Genomic DNA, 27,395 nt, shown 5'->3' on the forward strand with positions numbered 1-27,395 from the left:
CACAGCAATCTATCATAGGCAGAGGACATGGCTCTGTCACTCTCAAATGAATACATCTGTCTGTGAGATGATAACTCACTGAGTGAGTTCCTCCTATCATCCTCCTGTGGCTGGTGGAAATCGTGGTAGACAGTGACCTTGTGCCAGAGCTGATAGGCACTGGAGCCCATTGGCTGTAATTGCTTGTCAACCAGCAGACATGGGTTTGACAAAGTGGTCAGGAAGCGCAATCCAGCTGTTTTCAACACAAAACCAGACCCTACTAAATATTCTTGAATATACTTCAACCTTTGTGTCTCTTTTGCATCCAGCTGTATGCCATAATACTGTTAACCGACACCCTCTATGGTAGTTAAAGAATCAATTGATTCAAAGCCTCTTTACTTGCAAGAAAGCATATTTCACACATTTGGAATCTACAGCTGTCATGTCTTGGTATGAATCAAACAATAAAGTTTGTTTGTTTGGTTGTTTGTTCAAATACAGGGTTGGATGGTGGGTTAAGGACAGCAAATGGCCAACAATCATTAGACATATGCCAACTGTTTTTCAACACAAATGTTGTCACTTCCTGGTTGGCTTTTGGCAGTTAGATTACATGGGTAGGATTAGAAATTTAAGATGTTTAAATGTTTATATAGTTGTAAAACAGCATCTTTATGGACATTGTTTGGATACCATTTTAACATTTTACATGCAGAGCTCTCATTACCACCAGAGGTCATATAGTCTTTGCATTAAATCGTAGATTGTTTCTGGCTGCAGGGACATTTTTGTAAGGAGGACAAACTTGTAGAAATAAACTAAAACAGTTGTTATATCAGTTTACAATAAAGCTATTTGTATAATAACACACCAACCAGCTGTTCAGTTCTATCTATAAGATACTGTCTATCCACCATGATGGAATTTGAGCACTAAACATCATTAATAGTTAAATGCAGTCGAGGTCCATTTTCAGAGCTCTCCAGGGATTCTCTGCTTAGTTCAGGTCTTGGAGTCAGACTGGGCTACTCCAGGACTTTCACAGAGTTTTCCTCTGTGTTTTCTTAGAGGTATGCTCTGGGTCTTTGTCATATTGAAATGTAAACATTTGACTTTAAGTCAAAAGGTTGTCAATTTGTTAGCTATATAGTTTCTAAAGGTTTTTACTTTATTTTCAACGTTTATTTATTGTTTTTATTAAATTATCAACAACTGAAAACAAAGCACCAGCACACCACAACAAATTCCTTGTATGTGTAAACCTACTTGGCAATAAAACTGTTTCTGATTCTGATTCTGAACATGACCGTTCATTAAAGCGTGTTCATGCCTTTGTTCTTGGACGATGCAGAGACTTGGAGGCGTACGAATGACAAGATGCTTTTGGTAAAACTATGTAAGATTGTTCCACATGTGGAGATTTGTGCTTACATTAAAGAATAGAACCCAACTCACTGAATGTACTTTGTTCCTTGATGTTTATTATATGTCATCCACTATCACTTGTACTGAATGACTCATTTATTATGACTGGCTTAAGGTTGGAAAGAAAATGTTAACATCTGCATCATAACATCATTGAACCATAATTCTTCTTGTCTCTTGTTTTAGGTTTCCTTTTTTTTCTGTTAGGATTTAAAAGTTAGGGCTTAGTCCTAGAAATTATCTTTCTTATTATCACACTTTCATTGTCCTCAATTTGGACCATAATGACAAAATTCACAGAAAGTCTGAGCCTGGCAGCGTCAGTGCAATTGTTTTCATGAGGTCTGGTGGACCTCTTATGCAGTGTATTGTTCTGTCCTTGTTGTTTCTGCATCTGGGTGTGCTCATTTGTGTTGTGGCCTGTTTTCTCCTGCAACACAGCACCAAGGCCAAAATAAGACATCCGAGTGTTGGGAATACTCTGTATAGCTCTGTGATTTCTGACTATTAAATGGATGTAAGCTCCACCCTTGGCAGAGACTCTTTTACTGTAATTACTGCATTGCAAGTTGTTGAAGATCAAGTTGAATGAATGAAAATATTAATGTAAACATAAACTTTACACGCCTGATAACTGTGCCAATGGGTCATACTGCACTCCTCATCTTTTTGGAGTGTTTCAGTGCATACCACTAGACCCATGAGGGGAAACACCGGTTCTGACTCACTTTTCCTCACATACAACAGAATGCACAGCTTCTTCTTTCAATTCCCCTTTTCATATACCAAGTGAATGAAATAGATTGGCCTTCAAACACACTGAGCAAGAGGCGAAAAAGACAGAGACTGAGCGCCTGGCCATAATTAGTTCTTGACTTTTCATAACTCATAGTCTTGGTGGAAATCTCATTTTCACATTGTCATATCAAAGGGTATTAAAGGATATAAAGATAAGCCCACATACAGACATCAGACTCCAGAGTGTCTGGGTGTCTGCCCTGATCAGAACTCAGTTTATGATAAGAGATGAGAATAAAGCACTGGGCAGAATAGATCAAGCGGAGGATAATCAGGTTAAGGACTGATATAATCAAACCGTTGGCTTTTAGATTTCAAGATGAGAAGTAACACACAAAAAGGAGCAAGTATGTAAATGGGATGCCGTTCTTCACTGTAAAAAGCTAAAAGTGTTAGAGCTTGTATGAAGTATTGTATTTTGTTCATATACTTGAAAATAAAACAATGTTTTCAAACAAATTTATTTGAGGACTTTTTCACAGTTTAGCACGTAGCAGATGGGACTTTGTTCTTAATATTCACAGAGAGACAGTTCTCCAAAATCAGCTACCATCTGGTTAGCCAAAGAGCTGCAGGCTTTGTGGTGAATTGGCATGCTGTTTGTTGTGTTTGTCTGTACTCACTGTCCAGCCTTCTAGTGATCTCACGTTTCTCCTTCCACATGTGTTTCTCCACTCAGTGCTGGGAGGTGTGGAGTCGCGTGGTGTGCTGAGGAAGATCACTGACATGTTGGAGGTGATTTTGAAGAGGATGGACAGCTTGTCTAAACTCGACAACACCACCGCCACAGACGCAAGGCGCCTGGATGAGCTCAGCTCTGCTATCAACAGGTATTCTGAGTTTTTTCTTTATTTTAAAGCTTTCGCATAGATTCATGTTGATTGTTTCTATCATCCAATTGTTTATGTTACAGCTCAAAAATGTAAGTGGTTTGAATAAACATCACAGTTAATGATGTTTGGTACCTTTGCTTTTATTTCTCTCTCAACAATAGCAATTGCAAATACATAGATAATAATTTAACATAAATTTTATGAAACGAAATAGACTTCCATTCTGTTAAGTGGGCACAGTTTAAGTGTAGTAAATGTTGCCTGGATCGTGCGACTTATGATGCTAAGATCTATTTTGCTAGTACTCGCAAGAGTGTGTTGCTGAGACAAAGGGTTCCAGGGTCGTAAATGCAAAAAGAATTTCAGATTTCTTCAACAAAGATAAATCATCATCAAACATGGAAAACGTATGGCTTGTGTAAAACGGGTCCAGTATTTAATTTAGAGACTATGGAATCAAAGAACGGGTCGGAGTCTGAGCTCACACTGGAATGAATAGATTCAGGACCTGCAACCAATCCCTCTAAAGATGAGGTTAAGTGCATGTGACACACAAAAGGGAACTTTTCCTAAGGGGGCAGTATTGTTTCTCAATAATTCTCTGGTGTGAGTTATACTCTTTTTATTTTTGAGCAGAAACTATGGAGCACCTCGTGATGGGATCGCATGTGTTTTATTCTCTGGCTGATGCCTCTCTGCTGAGGCCATACTGTGACAAAGACTCACAAGGTGGAAAACAATATCACTGAGTTGGACTAATCAACCTTTTAAGGATCAGAACTGCCTCACTTCACATGTCTACAGATGAAACAGCTGGTAGAGCTCTGTAGGATTACTTATTCTTTACAACACATAGATTTACAGTACATCACCTCTTTATCTTCATTATAGTCATGCTCTCTATCTTTTTCCCTTCATACTCTTTGACGTACTGTAACATAGCATTTTTGTCCACTCTCATTTTTTCCCTTCTTATGTTCTCTTCTGGAAATCTCTGGCTATTACCACTAAATCCCTGCTGCAAATAGAGAAGTAGTGTATGATCTTGCTGCTCCAGGTTTACCTAACTGCTTCTCTCTTTGCCGTGTTAACACTAAAACGTCCCATTTGTCCATTATATCTAGCGTTCTCTTGATTTCAGCTTTCATTTCACACAGCTTCACTAAACTCAGCAGGTGTGATGTGATACACACTGACAGAAATCCCCTCATTTCCTCAAACCTTGTTAAATGATCCCCGATAAGCACTCAGGTTCAGATCCACGTCGAGGCACCGGAGCAGAAGGATGAAACGATTAATATGGTCTGACGCGGGTGTTAACTGCAATCAATGTCTAGTAATGGGCTGTTTAATGCAGAGGAAGCTGCTCTACTCTTAGGCCATTACAGCGAAGTGCTTTGGTAAGGCTGTAACTGTCTGTCGCCAGAGACTCAAACTAGAATGGTGCATCCATATATTACTGATGTGATAGGGGTCGGTTGGGTTGGGGGCTGGGATGAATATAGATTAACCGTTAAAATGTAATTTATTTCAAACATGAGCTGCAATCAATGTCTGTTAAATATGGTTAACCTACAGTTTTACCTCAATCACTGTATATATTTGATAACATTTTATTATTATGTAATTATGATTTTTGTAAAACGAAGAGTATGGTAATAAATGTGTTTGTTCTTCAACAAACTATATATGGTGATTATCATTTTTACATCTTCATCAGTCAGAAAATATGAAACTATCCTCTCTTATGTTGAGTTCATGTTATATAGGCTTGGTAGAGATGGAAATAATCTCCATGGTAACAGCTTGTGCCTTTGGAGTGTTCAGGTTGTCACTTGGCAGTGTTTGTAGGAGCCTAACATGTTCATTTTCATATTCTCTGAGCAGCTGTAGGGTTCATTTGCAGAGTTGGCAATGTAGATAAAGTGTGTGTGATCAAAATAACATTCAGTTCTTTTAGGCCGGGCTGCTTAAGTGACACAGTGCGGTAATAAAAAAGAAGTACTCAACCAATGCTGCAGTCAGCTGAGCTTAATCTCCAGCAGTACTTTGGTGCTGGGTGAGGCGCCTTCATGACACACAAGTGGGCAACTATGGCAACCTATTGCCCATATTACTAATGATGAGCATTAGTACTTTCTACACTCGTGCTAACAAATTAAACCTGTGTGAAATAAACTCAGTACAGCCTGACTTTAGCTGGCATGTATTTAAAAAGAGATATAACAATCTTTTTTCAGCCAGTTCAAGGGCATGGAGTGAACAACTTAATGCCTCTTTTGAGATCGGTAGTATTCAATGAGCCTTTGAGCATATTAATACTCTATTACAGAACAAACAGCCTGAGAACTCACACTACCACACATCAAACTGATGCTGTAGAAAAATATTTGACTGGCAATTTAAACTCAATTACTTTGTGTTTTTCCTCCAACAAAGCAAAAAAGCAAAAGAGTTTCCACTTCCTACTCAGCGAATACAGCACTCAGAGATACAGCGAATGGAGCAAGATTTGATCTTGAAATTGGGAGGAGGTCAAGAAGAAAAGATGAAAAAAGATTAACAATTCTACTCTGAGCTAATAATGTGGATTTGAAATCCACTACAAATTGGAACGGCTCATTGAATGGGATATTTTCATAGGGGACCCAAAAAAAGTGCTGGGTTTTTTCTGGGTTTTCGCATCAGCAGTGACTGCAGACACCCAAAAATGTACTCTAAAGCACAGAAAAAGTCATTATGTTCCTTTTTCAGGCTTCGTTTTTTGCCGTGTCTGCATTATTCAAATTTTCCCTTCACGACAAAAGTCAACCTATGCAAGCCATGTCACGCTTCTCCCATCAGAGACCAAACATTATGTTTGTTATTATCAGTTTCATTCAACTGGAGTTCTTCGTGAACAATCTAAAATCAAAATCAGACCATCCTGAAAAAAAAAAACTATTTAATTTTGTTCTCTGCACAGCATTGATGCTTTTTTGACTCAATAGATCATTGGACCTCTGATGGCTGGAGCTTTGATTCAGCAAGCAGAATGAAAAGGTTATTGACTGAGGAAGCTGTGTTGGCCGCTGACATGCATGAGCAGCGTACACACATGCACATATTCCTGTTGATGATGTTCCTGTGATGGAAAAAGATATGCTTTTAGCACATATCTGTGTGTAATTGTAATGTGCGGATAAGCATGTTTGTGTGTATTTTAGTTTATTTGAGGACATTTGTCAAAGCCACTCTGAGCGTGTCACCAGGGTACAGTCCCCTAACGGAACACATGACCTGAAGGATTAATGGCTTGCCACACACAAACTCAAACACACTCACTCCGACTGTCACACAGGGATGACCTAAGTCCCTCTTCAGTCCAGTAATTTTCATTCTGTCATTTATTTCTCCTCTCTGTCTGTTGCTGTCTGTCCATTTTTCTCTCTACATTTACTGTGTCTGCTTTCGCTCTTTATGTCCTTCTTCTATGCTCTCTTGTCCTCTGTCACACATACAGGAAAGTGTGATTTGTTTACCAGTGGGTGGAGTAGCAAATGGGAAAGGAGGGCTTTCTGGAAACATCCCAAATCCAGGCCAGTGTGGCACATATTTAGAGAAAGAGACACATGTACAGGCATACTGTGCAGGAGTCTTATCTCTGTGTGAGCTTCATTGGTGCTGACACACTCCCATGTAGCAGTGAATGGGACTTGATGTCTGAGCCCCAGCCTGTGATTCGCCCACAGGGCAGTCACTCGTTAGAGCAGAAAACGGAGGGAAATAAAAAGGAAGGGAGACGCATGGCAAAGAGTCTGAGAAAATGAGAGAGGGTGGATGAGGGAGGGGGAAAGGATGTAGAGTTGATTTGCTATGTTTTACTGTGCTATGTAGAAGAGGGGAAATTGGTAAGCCTCTCCCTGAGGGATCTGCTCTTTAAAGATCAGTGCCCGGGCTTGGCTTTACCTATCTCTCCCCCCTTAAGCACTCGTCTAAGCTCTGTCAGTAACAACACTTATCCCAAGGGGCCTTCTTTCCACAGCACTGTACTAAGCATGTGGCTTTGCTGGAGGTACTCCGCTAAGGAAAAAAAAAATCCCAATTTATTTTTATTCACAATTTATTTGCTCCATCTTGAACCTTGTATGCACAGGTGCAAATGCTGTTCCAACTGGAGATGTGATGAAACACTCTGAAAGCAATAATAGCTCTAAACAGTTTAATTCACTCTGGTTCCTGTCATGTTTTTATATGAGCACAACGCAGCCCTCATGTATTCCTACGTTGCCACTGGGGCATGCCATTCTGCTTGAAGCAACGACATATCAGGAAAAAAAAACCCAGCAAATGCTTATAAGAAGGAGCATGGGAATAGTGGGAGACACTTAACCACAGGCCTTTGTGACTGTGAACACTTTGTGCCATAGATTGCTGGGTCAATATTTGTTCCGAGCTATGTTTTCCTTGTACTTTACGTTGCAATCCATCCCACTCATGATTCCTAACTTTTCTACTCCACTCTCACCTGTGAATGGTAAGGATCAGCGCATGTTTCAAAATACATGGTTAGACAGTTAAAGCTATTCTAGAGAAGTTTGTGAATATTAAAACTACCGTACATGCTTTTGTTTTGCACATACCCAGGCCTGAAGCTGCTCTAGCGCGCCCAGGGGCTGAGATACAGCAGATACACATGTTCCTTTTTTACTTGAGTGTGTGGTGGTGGCGAGCATGGACGCAGCAGCTCGAGGCACCCTTTTTGAGTGTGCTATTTTGTGAGTTTGTTGCCTTTTTTTGTTGTATCACTAACATGTCCTCCCTCAAAAACTTTTTCTACTGTGTGTATATGGAAATATAGCCATGTGTACATGTATATATATATATGCATATCTATGTGCATATACGTGTGTGTATATTATAGTACGTGTGTGTATATATATATATATATACATCTGCATAATTCTTTTATACTTCACTCTTTTTATTCTTTTTTTTAATTCAGTGCACAAGCTTATGGGGCGAACCCACAATTGTACACACCTTGTACCCTGGTGTGCAATGACAATAAAGTCTATTCTATTCTTTTGGTTTCTAGCCCCACACCACAGTAATTTGCTTTACAGTCACTTTACATTTTGGGGGGCTTTTGATGGTGTCTCTGTGATTTTTGCAACCAAGCTCCTGATCTTCACACTTAGCGTTGCTTCTGCTATGTGGCACTAATCCCAGGAACTGAACTACCACTAGGATCACTTGGGTAGCTAACAGGTCTGAGTTGACCTGGCTCCTGGAGCTAGCTGCACCAGAATTGCTGAAATCATACAGAGTGAATACCATGTCATTATGATACTTACCTATGCATACAGCCTTATATAATTCATGGGTTTTCTTGAGAATCACTCTCTGGTTCAAAGTTGTATAGTTGAAATTATTATTATCTTTTAATTTAGCTTTATTTATTGAACTGTCATAACACATTGGATATATAAAGGTACGTCTTATTTTTACTTATTCTACTTTAAATGTACTCTTGGGTGGTACAGAGATATAATTTTATAGCTTTTATAACTTGCAGAGTGTGACTTTAAGGTTTCTTTGTGTCTTGTTCTTAAATTTCCTTAAATGTTCATCAAAGAATTTCATGTTTTCATCTTAACTTGTCGTTCCTCATACTAGAAGAATTCCTTAAAATAAGGTTAACTGTTGTTAAATTAGATGAATTGACAATGATCCACTGCTTTTGCATGACAGATTTGACTGTTTATGATTTGTTAGGCTGTTTATAGTTGGATCTACTTTATGCAGCAGTGCTATCCCTTCATAGTTAATGGTTGCTCAGTGGTTTTGTGTTATAGAATCTTTTCACACTTATTGGTGAAGAATTTCATTTCCACAAATTAGCTGCATTGTTTACTGAGTCTCAGTCGCTCCTTTTTTCAACATTGTGATAAAGTTTCTGTCTGCAAAAGGCGAGATGACAGAACAGCATGCCTCTCTAAGTTACCTAAGTATGTATCTCTAAGGAAACCAAGGGCGAGTGCAAAAAATACAACCTTAACGCAATCCTCTCCGCCACACCAATCAAGGTATAAATATTTCATACACACAGTGGGATAGTGATGCCATTTGAGCCTGTGTGCATTTCGGAAATTGAATAGTCACTGCAGAGCCTAACAGTTTAACTCTATGGCGTGATGGAATGAATCCGCATGAACAGAAACCCACAGGTTGATACCTTGTTATGTGCATGTCTTGGCCAGATAACTTTGTCTGATGGGATACTGCCTCAGCTCTCATCCTCCTTGAACAGGATGATGTCATTAGACAGAAAGAGAGGGAGAAAAATAAGAACATGAAAGCACATTTCTATTTGTATCCTTAGAAGGGCAAGTTAACATTGATTTTTCTCATGCTGTTTCACTTCCACTTGGCATCTGTCTGTTTCCTCTTGTTACTTATCCCACATACATTCCCCCATTTTGTCTTATCTTTGCTCTTCCTCGTTTCTGTTTTGTTCCTCTTGTTTATAAAAGAGCCAACTGTCGAAAATCATCAAAAGGAATGGAGGTTCATTTCAAGAAGCATGCTACAGTGGGCCATCAAATATGTATATCCATGTCCTTCTTTGATCCTAATCATCGTTTAATGTTTCAGTCAAGCTGTCTTGTTGGCTTCCACACGAAGGCACAGAGGATCTCTTCATTTTATCATCTCTCTTAACACGAAGGTCCCTCTAGAACTCTTGTTCTTTATGCTGTGGATCGTTGTTCAAGTTCCTTTTATTTTCTGCCAGATTTTATTCCTGCTAAACCTCCCAGAGTATGCTTCTCTACGTCGTATTTTTTGTCCTATTTAGAGCTCATTGTGCAGTCCGTGTCTTTCAGTCTTTGCAATCCACTTTAACTGCATTAGTGTCTCCTCTTGTAACAGCTTCCTTTCTTGTTGCCCATTTTGTCATCTCTTGGGAGAAGTTTACGTTGCAGCTGACACAAGATATGAGAGAAGAGGGTCACACTCTAGAGAGGCCAAGTTGCACAAGCAAAGAGAGCTTTAAAGTAAGACCGATTACCCATTTACCAACTGAATGTGTTGTCCTTCAAGCCATTGCAACTTCGTGAGATGGTAGCGGTGATGCTCTGTAGCTGGAAGCTGTTTCTGTTAACTTTACAGTAGTTAACTGGCATGACATACTGTTGGTTAGAATTACTCAGACGAATCTAAACTGATTCAGAGTATTGGATGATTTCTTCGTCCCAGTTGATATGAGAGTCAGCAGTTAACACTGTTGTTCATTTTCTACTGAAAGCAGATTAAAAAGATTATCATTCTTCATCCAGACGCAATGCCTTGAGCTGTGGAGACTTTTTGAGTCAATGGGACAAAGGCTCATGGGACTGTTTTATATTTCTACTTTGGTTAATAATTGGGAACAGTTTTGATTTGTAATACAGCTACTTTACACATATTGGGAAAGTGCTGTGATGTCTTTAATGTAAGTGCAAGCCGTTTTCTAAAAGTCCCAAAATCTGAAGGTGTAAGAATGTAAATGTCCACAACATCAGTTCTGGACGTCTTGTTGAGATTTTCCATAGAGTCCACTGTTAAAATCTTCTCAACGTCAGCGGGTGAGGCAATGTACGAAGGTGTCAGCAAATGCGAGTGTGCGTATATTTGGACTTCAAATATGTTGAAATTGCTTCAACGTGTATATGAAAACTTAAATTGATGGCACTGATACTTAGACATGTAAGATAATATGCTTTACTAATTCAAGCCCTGAAAAAGCTTTACTTAATAGAGGAGTGGAATTAGATTAGTGCCATGCAATGCTTGGTGCAGATGCAGCACACTTACAGGTACAGTAACCACTATTAGACTATTTGTCAGATGATGAGAAATGTAGACGCAATTTTCCTTTTTTTCTTTCAGAAGTTTTGCTGTAAAAACAAATGAAATGGTATGAATGTATGTATCATGCTTTTGTCAAGATACCATAGCAAATACGGCAGCAGAATTTTTCATTATGAAGTGAAAACTCCATTTAGACTGGCCTGTTTTTTTTTTTTTGGGGGGGGGGGGGGGACCAACTCCACTTCAATCCACCATTTTCTTCCAGAAGATGTGCCTCTTTTCAGTAAGCCTTGAAAGACATTATTATGTGACAGAGCACACTGCATCCAATGAGCACACAGAAAACTGAGCCTTTCTATCATAAAACTGATAATGAAATATTTGATAGTAAAATGTATCTTAAAAAACATTTAATATTATGATTACATATTACGGCAGGTACCAATTCCCATTTTAGACACATTCTCATAGCAAGTCATGGATTTAACTGTCCAGGATTAAAAAAACAGCACTACACATGACTGACAGCCAGCTGATTAATACACAAGGCAAAAATCATGTAAAGTCTTCATAAATCATTAGCTTCACTGTGGGTTATTTTATTTGTGTTTTAGGTTTTAAAGGACTATCATTTAAAATGTTAAATGGGTAAATTTTTCATAATATTTCATCTGTAGGCATTTTAAGCTATTTACATATGATTTTCTTTGAATTGAAAAGAACACCCGGATGGTGTACATCACTCAGATTTACATACAAAGCTACTTTAAGCCATTACATGCAGAAGCTTTATCTCATTGAACAAAATTACTCTGCATCACCTCATTTCACATTTCAGCCTTTCCACATTCTGCCGACAGCTGTTGCCTCTGAAATGTGGATGCACTTGAGAATAATGGTCTCTCTGTAGTAGTGAACATAGTGAAGAGGAAGCTAAGAGAAACACACATGGGGAAGCTTACAAGTGTCACTTGCAAAGCTGTTAATGGAGCATAGAGACCGCCTGCTACTTTGATGACTGCCTCATTTTTTTGTTTACACTTTGTAAAGCAACAAAAGGGCTTTTTGCATATTCCCTAGGTCCCATGATTTGCTCAGTTTCATACAGTTGTTATTGACATTTAGTTATCAGCCTTGCATTGAATCCTGTACACACACACGCATCGAGACACACAAAATCAATAATTCTGATCACCTTTTCCTGATGTTTTATTCTGCTGTATTTCAGATTTGCTATTGAAATTTAATTCCCTCTGTTGGATAAACATCAAAGTGAGACATGCATACACAGATAAACAACTTTCGCTGAAATGGAATTATCTAAATGGACATAATGGGCACAACAGTAGAAGTGTGTTTGTACACGTGCTTGGCTTTTATAGCAGGATGTGCAACCATCTTGCAATATGCAGAACCACAATGAACACACAAACCAAAGCCAATTGAACTATACGCACAGAATGCACACAGAGATTTTATTGTGTGACTGGGTAGTCTGTCACCTTATAGAGGAAGTGGTTTTAACAGTGCAGGTCAATTACTAGTTGCACTCAAACCAAGAGGATACCAATTTGCATCTTGCACCACTAAGACTTCTACATCAACTGAAATGTAAAAAAAACAAATGGAGGGGGACAAAGGAGAGGAAGAGGAGAGGAAGGAAAAAATCAGTATGGTAAAAGTATAATAGGGGCTGCCCGGTGCTGTGGTGGTTAGCACTGTCGCCTCACAGCAAGAGGGTTTCAAGGTTCAATTGAATTCAATTCCCAGCTGTGATAGAGATGCTTCACACTGATGCACTGAAGTGTGTGGTTTTTTTTTAATCTTTTGGTTCTTAATTGAGTTTATGTTACATTGGAACACTATAGATTATCTGTCACTGTCTTTGCATGCCCTAACTCTGCATTTGTGTATGTTGTGTGCTTGCAGGTTTCAACCAGCCGGCCTGGTGGAGAGGATCCAAGCTATAGCCCAGAATGTTTCCAACATGGCCATCAGGGTGGAGCAGATACTTCAAAACAGTATGGTCCAAGGCAGAGGTAGAGTATCATCATCGTAACTATGGTATCCTCTTACCTTTTTGGGATGCCTCACACTTATCTTGTTCATACTGTCAGACTTTTAGCTTTCATCTGGACTAAAATAACAGCCAAGGAACGTCCCCATGACCACTGTTAAGAAGAAACAGCTGAACCTTGGTCACACAAAAACACGAGGTCTAGTTTGATTTTTCTTTTGTGTGAAAATATTTTAAAAATGCTTTGGACATTCTGGCCAATCAAAAGAAGTTATAATAGGCTAATTTTGAAATTATAGAGTAAAAAAACTGAGCTGCAGCAGTATTTTGGGGGAGGGGACCAGGGTTTTCTTTCATCTTTTGTAATATATTCCCACACGCCTTAGCTGTCTCTTCTGAAACTGAGTTGAAAAGACCCACAGGACTCCTAGAAGTCTGCACCTGTAATGCCATAACACTATTATTACATTGGTAAAGAATTACTTCCATGTCGATGAATTCACACTGGAAAAAGCTACTTGATAGCGCATTGATACAGAGATTTGTGAGACTTGAAATACAGAGATCTCTGTATAAAACAGGACATAGTTATGCTAGCTAAAGGTATGTGGTAAATCTAACTAGATCAAGTATGTGTAATTAAAACTTTCCAGAGTTAAAAAGCCTTTGCAGTCATGTTAAAAAGAAAGTACACCCTGTGTCAATTGTAAAGTTGTAGGTATCGGGACATAATAGAAAAAATGAACAAAAAACAAGTTAAAATAATGAAGCAGTGTGTGAAGAAAACATGATTCAACAGCCTGTCCATAACTTAGTAACTTCAAGTAATAATTTTCTATATAACGTGATCAGACTCTCACATTGTTGTGGATGAAGTTTGACTCATTTTTAAGTTTGTTTGTTTTCACTTCTGCAGAGCTCTCTTAAGGTCCTGCCACAGCATTTCAATCAGATCTAAATTATGACTGAACCCTTGCACCACCTTGAGTTGTTTCTTTTCCAGCCATTCTGTTGTGCATTTGCTGGTGTACTTGGACTCTTTTTACTCTTGAACGACTTGGGTTTGGCCAAATTTTAGCTGTCAGACAGATGGCCTCACATTTGATGGTATACAGAGGAGTTCGCCTGTGTCACCTTGTTCATTTATTCACTATTGTAAATAAAACCACCTACTTTTTCTCATCTTTTGCCTCACTCTCCTTTTGGGATCCTGCCTAACCACTCACCTTAACACATGAGGTGTTTGTGTTGATATACTGGCTTTGACTTCACCAGACATGAAGTGCAGAGTGCTCTGCTTCATGCCCAAACATATCCACTTTGGTCTCGTCTGTCCAAAGGACATTTTATTAAGAAGGTTTTGTGATTTGTTTAGATGCAACTATAGAGCCATGCAACCATTTTCTTTTTACTTGTTCGCTCTTTTTATGATTTTGCTGGCGCAAAGGTTAACATTTAACATGTTAGTAACTGGGGCTCCTGGAGTCTGATATGTAGCTCATGGGTTTTTTGCTCTGAGCATTGCACTGTCTGACCTTGGGATGAACTTGGCTGGGATGTGCACTCCTGGGAAGATTGACAAATGTCTTTTCCACTTGTGAAAAATCGGAACTGTAGAATGATGGACTTCAAATTGTTTTGAAATGGCCTTATAATTCTTCCAGATTGATTAGCAGCAACAGATGCATCTTTAGGATGATTCCTGATGTCTCTCTTCCTTGACTTTGAGAGAACATACACTTGAATACCTCAGACCGGCAGACCTTTCATAGAAGTGCTCACAGCTGCAGAAGTGCATTTGATTAATTGGTCAAATGCTGTTGTTCATCTGAAGTTGTATTCTTAGTTTCGAAACCTTTTTGAAACCATTTTTTTTATGTCCTGGTACATAAAACCTTTGAATTGAAAGAGGTTTTTTTTTTCCTTTTCTTTTTTACACGATCATAGTTACAATATGCATAACTGAAGCTCATCTAATTTAAATCTTCATTGTTTTTTAGAGCCTGTAGTGATTCATATGCAGCAGATTGAGTAACAAAAATAAGTATACAAGCCATCCACATCCAACTCACTTCCCTCTGATAGCTCACTATGGTAAATTGATTAACTGAGTTATCACAAAGGGAAAAAAAGTTTTCATTGTTGGCACAAAATCGATCAGTAAAAAGCACTCAGTACTCAGTCAAAATCTGTGCTGTAAAAATCAAAGATAGGGCACTGACAAATACCACCAGTTCGCACAGAAGGAATTCTGCGATACTATACATTGCCAACCAGTACTGCATGATAAACTAAAACAAACAAAGGTTTTCAAAGCAAATGTTAGTATTCTTTTCACAAAAGAAAAGGATAGGGATGAAAAAGACATAATTCATCCATAATTTCAACTCGGAGCGCAGCTGGACTCCTGCACAGCTGTCAGCTTGTGTTGGATCGACTCTTCAGCTGCTGCTGTTACCAACAATAGAACAGAGGAGAACACACACCACACAAGAGAAAGACTCACACACTTCTGGTGCTTTTGTCAAAAAGCTCAGGGTCCATCCTTCCCCACAAGAACAGTGTAAGAACATTTTACCTGTACAGCAGTAAATTTGAAAACATTATCGGAAACATCTACCTGATACTGAAAATGTGCACGCAAACTTAACTTCAAAACGTTTAAAAAAAATGTAAAGGAAGTGGTGATTTTCATTTTTGCTTTGAGGTTAATAAAGTAAGGAATTTTCATTCAGCCTTTTATTTTCCATTTAGTCCATCTTCAGGGACAATGGCACACGCCATAATGAAAACATTACTGCTTTTTTGTGTCACAAATGAACTGACATACTAATGGCAAACCTTTTCTGAATAATTTATCTCACGGTCAGGCTCGTTTGAAAATAAACAGGGAAAGAGAGTGGAAGACAAGAATAAGATTTACTTCCCTTCGAGCATTGACAAGGCTTTTATGTAATGATGTGCAGGGACAGGAGGCGAGCCTTTATCAAGTTAAATGGCCACATTTTCAATTGTTGTTGTCGTAATCATATTTGTAGACCATGTGTATCTCTGTGTGTGTTTTCAGTCGCAGGAGAGAAGCCCCAGGGAAGACTTATGTAGAAAAATGTCTCTTTTTCATTAGGCAAATGGAAACAGACAGAATGGGAGAGCAGGCAAAGTTGTTGGTCCAGAGAGAGGAAGAGGGGAGATGGAGGGGGTTTGAAAGACGGAAAAACACAACGAGGAAAATGAAGCTCACCCTCTGACACTCTCCTCCCTTCTTCTACTGACACCAGCAGCAGAGGAGCAGTTAACTAAGTCAGTGGAGCAATTAATGCAGAGAGCGCAGCTTAAGTGAGCAGACATATATACGAGTGTGTCCCCACAACAAGACAGTGTGCACTGCAGTAGAGCAGATATGTTGCAGTGCCTTAAGGGGGCAACCACAGGGAATTATAAGCAACACACAACGCTGTGAATGATAATGTTCAGGGGAAAAAAGTCTTCCGTCTTCAGGTGTTTAGAAAGAAGCCGTGTATTTCTGCGAAACTAATCTCTGTTTGCGAGCCTTTTCATCAAACATTTAGTGTAGATCAATATTAAAAAAAGGTCAATTGAATTCAAAAAGAATTAAGTAGGCGTGATATGATACAAAATAAACTGTGAGATAGTATTACACTGCAAGTTTGCAGCTGGAATGGTTATCTTCACTTGAGAATAAGTATTCACATTTGAGGCAGCTGGTATCAGAGAAATAAACCAGTGAATTCAATGACTGATAAAGCAGCAGTGATTGTGACTGGAGCAAAGGCAAGCAACTTGAGTTTCACTCAGACATACTGTTTATCAGTTGATCATTTATTCTGGGGGCGGCTGCAGAAGAGTAATTGTCACCTTTGGGCATGTTGGTAGTTTCCACAGTCTGCATGTCGATGTGTGCTCGGTCAAGGCATTGGAACCCACTTTGTGTTTATGACATGATAAAAACAATGTTGCTGCACATACTATGCAGTCTGAATGTGTGTGTGAATATGGCTTGTAGTGTCCAAACAATTTGAGTGGTCAATGAAACCAGAAAGGTATTACAGTCACCATTTCTGCCAATCCAGGTGTGTTAGAGGTGTTCTGCTGGGAGGAGTCCAGCTAATGAAAACCAATAAGAAAGATGAAATTTCACTCATTGTCTTTCAGTGGTGAGAGATGGGGCATCAAGCCAGTGTGAAGTACCGAGAGACAGCCGCTTTCCAGAGTGCCCTGGAAAAGTAGATGTGAGTTTGTTTTCAATTTTAAACAACAATAGATAAAAATAGACCTTTTCTTTTTCTTTTTTTTTTTTGCGTTGTTGATTGGTAGCATTGATCTGCACTGGCCAGTAAATGGCTGACCTGCCAAGTAGATGATCTTCTGTTGCCCAGAATCTCAAACCTATTGTTGGTGCTGGCATGGTGCAATAAAAAACAAAGCATGCCACAATCAATGTAATAGTTGCATGAATGGACTGAAATATCCTTTATAGTTAGATTACTAATATTTATCTTTTTATGCTAACTCACAGTCTAACATCGCCTTACAGCTATACGGAACAGGACGTGGGTGTTGTTTTTTTTCTGTGTGCATTTTTGTGATTTGCTCTCTGTACGTCCTCCAGTGGATGCGTGCACGGTGGACGTCAGACCCTTGCTATGCCTTCTACGGTGTTGATGGTTCTGACTGCTCCTTCCTCATCTACTTGAGTGAAGTGGAGTGGTTCTGCCCCCCACTGGCCTGGAGGAACTACACCAGCTCCCCCACCCAGCATACACAGCACGCAAAGCCCCCCAAGAGACAAGTAAGGACAGCACAAACATGACAACAACAAAATCAAATGCCACAATGGGTATGTCAGACTCGCTAACGGTAAAGTTCTATTTAGAGTCACATCTGCATTGGGTGAAGGCTGCCAACAGCCTGCTGCTGAATGATCAATAAACTCAATAATGTTTTTGCTCAACTCACCACCTCAGAGTAGGAGCTAACAATACAGTTTAAATGTGCTGTGAGAGCAACAATTAGCATTGATGCTTACATTAATAAAATGATCTACTACAGATAAAACTACTACAGTATTCAAATGAACACTAACATCATATGTTTCTTTTCAACACTAGAGTTATAATTAAGAAATACTTAATTGAAGTATCCCTCATATGCTCTTTTCAACCATATGGAAATTCTCAGCAAAGACAGCCCATGTTTGGGTCTCAGGACACAAATAAAGCATGTTACTACAGCATGTTCATGATACTCCCTTATCATAACCCCTTAATTGTGACGTTTTTCCATGGTTAAACATGTGGGGCCTGTAGTATGAAGTCATGGCAACTTATGTTTGAAGCCTAACATGCTCAAGAGCAGCTGAAGTTCAAGATAAGATATTGTAAAAGCATCACAAAAAAAAGCCTGACTCAAAATCAACAGAAACAAGTTTGTACAAATATCATAAATAATACTCCTCAAATATGTATGTTTGCATTCATATTCATAACCAACTTATTTAAACTAATTAAGGGTCACTAGACAACCTAAACCCTTTTTATTTAACCATTTATATGACCACCTCAGCAGGTGGCATCGTTCAAAATACAACAGTATATACAGTATATAGCAGTTGTTGTGTGTAAATGCAGCCTTTTAAACTTGGCTCTTCCGCCTCTTTTCTTTGGAAATAAGTTTTTATTGTCTAAGCTGTTTTATGGGTAAACTTTACCCAAAATACCAACAGTGAAATCCATCCTTTTGTGGCATTTTCTTTGATATTTCCCCAGTTGAAGTCCCCAGTTGACAATGAATGTAGCACAAAAACAGATATCAAGAAGTGGGACAGACTGCGGGTCAGTCATCAAACATCATAGTAATTCAGAGAAACTGAACAGAATTTACTGATCCTGCCAGAGCAGACTAGAAATGTTTGAAATTCTGCAAAAGAAGAAGAAACTGGAAAAAAACTGGCGGGTCTCTGCTGAGAGATAAACCAACACTGACGGTCGTTAATAGAGTCATCAATCACATGTCCACAGCAACAATCAGAAGGGGGAGAGTAACAACCCTTTTCTATTGAATATGCTGTTGAGTAATAGTAGGTGAGCAGTCTGCCTCCATGACTACATAATTGTTAACCTTCATCTGAGCCTGTTCGCTCCCTGTTAATTAATACAGGCTTGATCCTCTTCATTGTTATCTTCTCTGCTTTTTTATCCCCTTAATTGACTTTGAGGTCAAAGAGCATTTCAGAACCATCCTTCCACACAAATTAAAACACAAACACCTAATGTGGGCCATTTGCAGGGCCATACAAGACATCCATACTAATATTTACAGTTAGGCATAGTATATGGCCCATTCTTTTTTTACTGATTAACAGAATGCTCTTTGTGAAAAACCTGTGCATAAAGTGCCACCATGGAATGAATTAGGTCTGTACTGCATACATTCACTGAATATAGCGACACTTTTCCCAGTTACATTGGCTTGGTCAGCCATTTACAGAGTTTGCGAACACAAGGAAATCATGAATGTTTAAAATGTTCCGAAACAGGCTTTGTGCTCATTACACCTTTGCATACATGCTTTCATCTAGCCTTTTTAACTTGATAACTGTGCTGGCAGGGAAATTTTTCGAAGGTAAAGCAGAATGTCAGTGTAGATGAAGACTGATGTCTCCTTCCTACCCGGTGACCCAAATAGCTGAATTGTGGATTACATTCTCCCTGGGTGTATATTCTCCCTGGGTGTTTCACACAAACAGAGCCATGGTTGTTTTCAGAGGGGAGAAGTATTGACTGTTTATGGTGCTACTTAGAAATGCATGGCATAGTGTTCAGAGTTCTCTCCATATTTTTTCCTTGACAGGAAAAACTAACCTGCCAAGTGAACAAGGTCACAACTTTTCTTGAAATAACTCTCTAACTTATTGTTGAAACCAACCTCCTTCATCTGCCTCTCTCTGCAAAAGCATCAAATGGTTTCCTCTTGAACCAGATTAGTAGCAAATTGCTCATTTATTTGGCCAACGAAACCATTCATCTGTTTGTTCACCGACTTAAAAGATTGCATAGAAAAAAATCAGAAAAATTGACTCAAAATTGTTGCACTTTTCAGTAGAATCTCTGCGGGCGGGACAGTCAGGCACACACACTCTGTGTCTGTGAAGCCACGCTGTTGTAGGTCGTCAGAATGAGGTCTGGCTTTATCCTGCTGAAATAATCACTTTCCTCCTGGGAGACATTGCTTTTATAGCAGCATAAGTCTCCTACATTCCATCAATAGTACGCTCACACATGTAAAACAATGGAGGTACTCTGCACATCTATATATGGAAACAGGTACACAGGAAAAGGATGAACAAATCCAAGGTCCATTTAACAGTATGTCCGGTTTAATGTGTCCTTGCATTCATGCTGCAGATATTTCCTCTTTTTTGGACCTGAATTTGGATCTTGTAAAAAAAAAGGGGTTTACAATGTAACCGGAGTTTACAGATTGGAATTTGATATTTATTATGTTGGTTTCTGTCCTTATTGATGTTTAAATTTTTTACATTTCTTTGTGTAGTTTTTCTCATATTAGCCCCATTCACGTTTGTTGTGTTCAAAGATGTCCAAAGCAGCTTCCTGTGCATTTAGTGAATGTGACAAGTTGGACACATCCTATTTAAGATGGCTTCTGCTTGATAGAAATTGTTTATCAGATGAAGGTCTTGTTACAAAATGTTGGAAATGTATTCTTTACAATCTTGCATTAGGAAATATTTTTAGAAATTCAGTGTTGATTGTCTGATGAAATTTGGCACAAACTGCGAGGCCATGAACCGTACTTGCTTGGAAAGACAAATCATTTGTTGGATGTTCCTAGATGATGTTACATCTGTATTTTATAAACTCCCTAATCTTCCTTTGCCTCTCCCAGTTTTAATTTTATTTGTGTGTTGCTGCCATCAAATTTTCAATTCAAGTATACTTTCTAATTATTTAGGTTGATCAGTAGATACAGTGGAAATGATAAAGGTTCAAATAAACTAGCAGATATTAAAAAACGGATTTGTACCAATTTCTATTTACTTAGAATACACAACTGAGATGACAAAAGATGAGATTTATTTTACAAAAAACTTCCAAGGTAACGTGGTGCTTTTATTTTCTGCTAATATTTTACATCCTTACAGTTTACTTTCTTTGCATCACCCACCCAGGCTGCCTTCCGCACAGACCTTTCTGTACTGCTGGACCAGATCGGAGGTGGAAAAGAGTCCCTCAGCTTCATGAAGCGCCGAATCCGTCGCCTCACACAACAGTGGGCAACAGCTGCCAACCGCCTCGATGATAAACTGGGTCAACAATGGAGGGACCAGAAGAAGGTAAGATATTATGAAATTGTGATGACTAACAGAGTTTGCTGTATAAGACTGAAATACGGTAAGTATCTATTGTTTTGATTTTCATTTCTGTGTCACATTTTCCAACAACAGACGATAGTTAGAACATAAAAAAAAAAAAAAAAGCAAGAGGGAGGAATTATATCACAATGTAACAAATAACGTACAACATGTAATACACTGCAGTTAATTCCTGTTTTTTTCTCATTCCATCTTGAAAGAACAAGTATGTGCAAGAGTCACCAGCTTGATAATTCAAGGCAAAAGGTTCTGGAAACAATTTTCCCCTCAAGTAGTTTGGCATTAAAAGGCTTTTTCAGATGCATCTTGAAAGTTCTCATTTGAATAATATCTGGTGGGAGAAAAACTACTGCAGTAGGTAATAATAGGTTGTTCATCACTGGAGTCTGTAATTTTTCTGCAACTGTCTTTATGCATGAATTCAAAGTCCGTTTCCACAGCTATCTTATTGTAAGCTTGATTTTGACTGTAGTATTCCATTGCTGCATGGACTCTTCTTCTTTCTGCTGCTAGCCTCTGTCTGTCTGTTTCTCTGTGTTTGTAAAATACTCCAATGAGAGCAAGAAATAGTTGCAAAGATGAATAAGAGAAAAGAAACAAAAGTGGGTAAGCATCAAAGATAAGATGACATTGAATGACTGGGATTATTACATGATGCCAAGAATTTTTCAGAGCCAGAGGGAGAAGATTGAGATGGAAAAGAAGGTACAAGAGGGGGATGGCTAGTCCTGTAGAGTATGTATTAGGAGAGGATTGATGAAAGGTGAGAAAGGAGTGATGTACTGCTGAGATGAGGAAGAAACTAAGCCTGCGAGACTATGTGACTGTGGCTGCTGGCCATTTACTTAATAACTGGTTCAAAATATACAAATAAAGGTGCAATACTGTGTACTTTTCTAAATATCAGTGAAAATATGATGTGGTTATAACTTCAGGTATCTTAAGTATATTTGTTCATTTGTTAATACTCCTTTTGCAATATTCATCAATTTCTGAATAATGCATTATCGTTAAGTTCAGAAACTACAGAAAAATTGAATGTATGGATGTAAGAAGGCAGATTGAGCCCACATTCTGTCTCATCTCTCCAAAATACTTCTCTCTGCCCTCTTCTTAAAATAAGTTAACAAGGGTGGAAATAGTCCTCTGTCACTGTGATTGATGTTCTCCTTTCTGGTACTGCACTGAAAGAATTTGTTATCCTCTATCTTGGCTCCGAAGCTGCTTGAACCTCCTATATGTCTCACAAAGTGCTGCTGCTGCTATCGCAACAGCAGATGTCCTGGTATTTGTAAGAGTTAGCTTTTGATGTCAAACGCTGTTTATCACAATAATTAGAAACGGAAGGAAACTAAGAGTTTGTTTTTTCAGCCTGTCTTTGTCGATCTGTGTTCATGCTTGACTGCTATGTGGGTATTATGGCATTAAAAAGCCACGTGGCAAAACACATTTTTCTAAATGTCTGTGCATGAGAAATTTATTTTGATGCCGTGCCCTCCACCCCTTTGCTTTCACAGAAAGATTGACTTTCATTTAAGCTTTAAAAAGCTAACTCCCTGTAACACGATGAAGGGAACCACTGTTTGATTTTAATTAACTTTGACCCTGGAAAGAAAACATTCTCTGATGTGAATTAGCGATGGCCCTGTGCTTGCCTCACCTCTGTCTTTGACGCAATTCCTTGCTTCAAATGGAAACTTTAGCATTCTGCTTCAGTGTGCATTCTTTTCTTATCCAGTGGGGCTATGTTGATTTAGTTCTCCCTGTTTGGCTTTCCCTTTGATTGTAAGCAGAGTGGATGTTTACTCAAAGAAAGAATAAATTAAGGAAGCAGAGAGGCAAGTATAAAGGGAGAAAACATCAGGAGTAAGTGTGAAATGAGAGACAAAGCACAATGATTCTTTTTAAAGGAGATGTTCAGGATGGCTAACAGGCATGATTTTTCAGTGATTTTACAAATATGTTTCTGTAATGGCGAGTTTTGATGCTGCATACTGATGCTGCATTCCATAAAGAGTTTCCATATCCAAGGTGCAGCAAATGCATCAAGGTTTGAAGTTGGGAGTAGATAAAGATGGAGAGGCTGGATCATTTTACTCTGAGCTGGACCTGAGACACACTCCTTCAGCTTGTAGAGCTGAATGGCTCAGTGAATGACATATTTACAGACCAGTGTGGTCCAAAACTGAGTAACTAAGTGACAGCTTTAATTACATCAGAGGTTGGGAGATGGTGATCACTTCAGACAACCAAAGATATGCTCTCTGTCCCAGAATTTCTTTCTTCATGATAATGTCCCCCTTTTATATGTCCCCTTCAACTGTCAGTCACCCCCCCCACACACACACACACACTCAATTTGTTTCAAGGTGGGAACAATTGCACCTTTGTTGCTTATCTGTGCCATGTGTGTCACATCTGTTTAGTCTTTGTGAATCACAGCAGCAGCTGAATAAATATCTATTTTTGTGCCCTTAAGAGGCAGCCACTGAGTGAAAATGCCTACAAGGACAGGAATAGGAGAGGTATATGGGATAAATGTGACCCTCGAGGTATTTACCTTTATGTTATAACAGAGGATGTATTCTTTAGTCAAGTTTGAAGTAAGTGGCATTTTGTATTAGAGTTGTCCTTAAAGTGAAATTAGCTGAAACATATATATTGTAGATTAAATTGAGAGCTGTTCTTGAATCATTTGGAGAACCTTATTTATTTTGGTCTCACCTGAAAAGTAGTACTCTGTTCTTTTCCTCCCAGTTTTTCTTTTGATCAGTCAGAAACACACTAATGATAACACAACTAAGTAACTGTGTTTAAACAGATGTTCATGCCTTAATTTATTTGTGTGTTTATTTAGTGCCGCCGTGATGTCACGCTTTGGTTTGTGCACTGCTGTTTTGAAATCTTGACTTCAGCATTTATTTGTTGCTGAACTTGAGAATGATACATCAAACCTGATTGTGACACAAAAATAAATGGTTACTTTATTTTTACAGACATTAGCTATAGTTTATCCGGAAAGTGTTCACAGCGCTCCATTTTCTCCACAGTATCCTGTGTTACAGCCATATGTAAATGTTTTATTTGAGTTTTTTTACTTTTTATTAAATATGCAAAAGTTTCAAGCAAACTTGTTTCACTTTGTCTTTATGGGGCATTGTGTGTAGAATTTTGAGGCAAAAGATGAATTTAATCTATTTGGGAATAAGGCTGTAACATAGGATATTTTGGAAAAAGTGGAGAGCTGGGAATGCTTTCCGATTTCACCCTATCTGGCACGAGTGGAAATGTACTTTAAGGCACTTCCACATTGACTTTACATCTAACATCATATTGCCACTTCCTTTTTTCTACAGTTTGTAATTTTATATAACTTTTTCTAAGAGGGTTTTTTGCCATAGATTGATTTAGTTACCAAGTAACTAAGTTAAGTTAAATTTGCCATATTTTACTCTCAAATACAAAAATAAAGTCAAACATTTTCAACATTGTATACAGTGATGCACAAACTTACAACAGGGACTTAAGTTTTCTTCATTGGTCATTTAAATTGACCAACATAAAAAACATTTTTCTTGGCTATTTGATGCCTACAGGAGAGAGGCAGGCACTTACTTTCAGTTCAACCTCTTGTTGGCTATTGTAGCCTGTAAAAATGGCTTGAAAGTGAAAAGTTCAGACAAAGGATCTGTTGTAGTATCTTACATGAGGCAGCAGTTACAGAGAATATGTGGAAGATTATGCATGAAATCCAACTATTCTTATTTCATTGTATTTAAACTTTTGCCATTTTATTTGATGTGAACTTTCGACCCGTTCAGCAGGTATAACCAAGCTGAGCATTTCTTGTGCAGAAAATTGCTGTTGTCCTTTTTCGACGGATCAAAGGGGACATATTCACCTGAGTTGTGCCATAATGGAAAGGTTTTTAAGGTTATAGATTCAAAGACGCTGACCTCATCCTGTTAATACTGTGCAGTAGATTCACTGCCAGAATGCTGTTAGTTTCTGTATTTCAGCAAGTGACTTTGTGTGCATCTGTGCTCCTTGGTGTGCATTGAGCATGCACATTTAGTGTGTTGTAAGCATATGCCAAACTGTTAATTTACCCTCTCCCTGTGTCTGCCCTCATGAGGGTTAATTGACCTCAGATTGATGAAGTGCAGACAGTGTTGGAGACTAATGTGATGCAGAACGTGAAACGGGGTGGCGGAGTGGGGTGGCGATAAGCTGGGGGGAAAAGAGGAAGGGAAGGGTGTAGGTTGCAAGAATAGACAACAAGAAGGAGAGACGTGAGTAGAAATAAAGACAGTGAAATAGTGAGTGGAGCCCTGAAAGAAGGATAAAGGAGAAGGTGAAATTAAGGGTAGAGCTCTGCTGGTTGTCAGTGCCAGCTTGCACTGCCACCTGTGTTCTGCAACCTTCTTAAGGGCCACGGTGCATAAGAGAACAGGGTCACGCACACTCAGAAATGTGAAGTCCTTTGCTAACAGATGCTGAGACAAGCATTAGCATTCATCTGTCGTTAGCCTGTTAGTAATGAGTGGAGCAGAGCAGAGTGCTGGAGTGGTACCACATGACAGACAGGCACTTCAGATTTCCTGCTTTCATGTATCCCACCAAGGACTTTCCAAAGATGTTACTTAGACGGACTTTCACATTACATAAAAAACTAACATCAGCACACGAAAGCCACTGGAGTTCCTTTCCCACAGCTTTTCACTATCATATAGGGATATTGTGAAATTACCATTTTTTCATGGCAGGAAACTTTAATGAGATGACTGGGGCATGAACATTGATGTGAGCACACAAGGGGTAAGATTCAGACGGGATTGTACCCATGTTTCTGTTGCAGGGGGTTTGATGGGTCTGTACATCATTATCATTAACATACATTAAATAAGCAACCTTACTCTCCCACTTCAAGCTTTAGATTCATGCATTGATGCCAGTTCTCTGGAATTCAGTCCACAATTAATGATCTCAGAAGCTCCTGTCTCATATTTCTCATATTCCGTGTAATTGAACTCCTTCTGTTCATTTTTGCATAGTTTCCAATGTTTGTGTGATACACTCTATAAGCAACACCATCACCACCAAGCCAAGAGACTGAGTAGTATTAGCATCATGTATTCTCACTCTTGCCATCTGCCACCCAAACTCTCAACACTCTAATTTAATTTCACTTATCTTTTTTTTTTTTTTTATGAAGCAGAAGTTAATAGAGCAGGTTTATTAAATCAGGGGATTTTTCATGCCAGCTGGAGTCTCACTGGAGCTTGACTCAGCTGCATAAACATCACTGTTAAGCATTTTGTGCTCATTTTGTACATGTTAGGAGACATGTTAGGAGACTGGAAGACTAGTTAGAATAAATAAAGTTAGAATACAGATCGATATATAGATATGGCTATTTTGAAAAAGTGAAGTGTCTGTCCTAAAACTTTTCAAATGTTTGGGCGAAATCAGTGCATTAAGCTTGTAGTGATGAAGCTACTTAAAAATATAATACTTGAATGAGCAGGTTCCCTCTTATTTACAGAGATTTATTAAAGTAATTAGAAGCTAAAGTGCCAAATAGCTCCCTGGGGGGGTGTTTAATGCAAAAAAATTCTAAAAGTGGGGAACAAACATGACTCCAAAAGAAAGGATTTGTAAGTAAGTAAATGCTTGCTGATGACTCATAATATGAACTTAAATTTTCATGGCATGTCATTACTGTTTTTGTACCAGTAAAATTACTCATTGCAGGTTAGAATTAATGATCCACTAAGAGTTTTTCTGTTACTTAAGACATAGTGTTTTCTGGTATCACAATATTTAATAAATAAAGGCACCGTGTGCTTATACTGTGTGCAGGTGCCTGTGTTTGCTCCTCTCCAGTAGCTTCATCACTAATGCTTTGTGGCATGACTAAGAAGGGAAAAGTGGGATACGAGAGTTCTTTGCAGCAATTTTAAGAAGCTGCTGGAAGCCTTTAATCATCAGCTCCACAGTTACAACCTGTGAAGGTACAGATTTGGGACACACTCCTGCACTCACATACAAGTAAAAGAAGACATATAATGAGGCAACGAAATACAGCCAG

At 38.7% G+C, this 27,395-nt stretch overlaps 1 protein-coding gene across 1 annotated transcript in view; it reads left to right on the forward strand.

Annotated features, from left to right (window-relative positions):
• Positions 1-27,395, forward strand: part of LOC140304728 (alpha-1,6-mannosylglycoprotein 6-beta-N-acetylglucosaminyltransferase B-like) — a 119,895-nt gene that overhangs the window by 35,871 nt on the left and 56,629 nt on the right. The window contains exons 3-7 of the mRNA XM_072383482.1: positions 2,888-3,038; positions 12,804-12,913; positions 17,065-17,141; positions 17,522-17,701; positions 21,101-21,265. Coding sequence (XP_072239583.1) covers positions 2,888-3,038; positions 12,804-12,913; positions 17,065-17,141; positions 17,522-17,701; positions 21,101-21,265 — 683 coding nt within the window. The remainder of the gene's footprint in view (positions 1-2,887; positions 3,039-12,803; positions 12,914-17,064; positions 17,142-17,521; positions 17,702-21,100; positions 21,266-27,395) is intronic.

The sequence above is a fragment of the Leuresthes tenuis genome, unplaced genomic scaffold, assembly GCF_036924035.1.
Source record: "Leuresthes tenuis unplaced genomic scaffold, fLeuTen1.0.hap1 SCAF_4, whole genome shotgun sequence".
Lineage (NCBI taxonomy): Eukaryota > Metazoa > Chordata > Actinopteri > Atheriniformes > Atherinopsidae > Leuresthes > Leuresthes tenuis.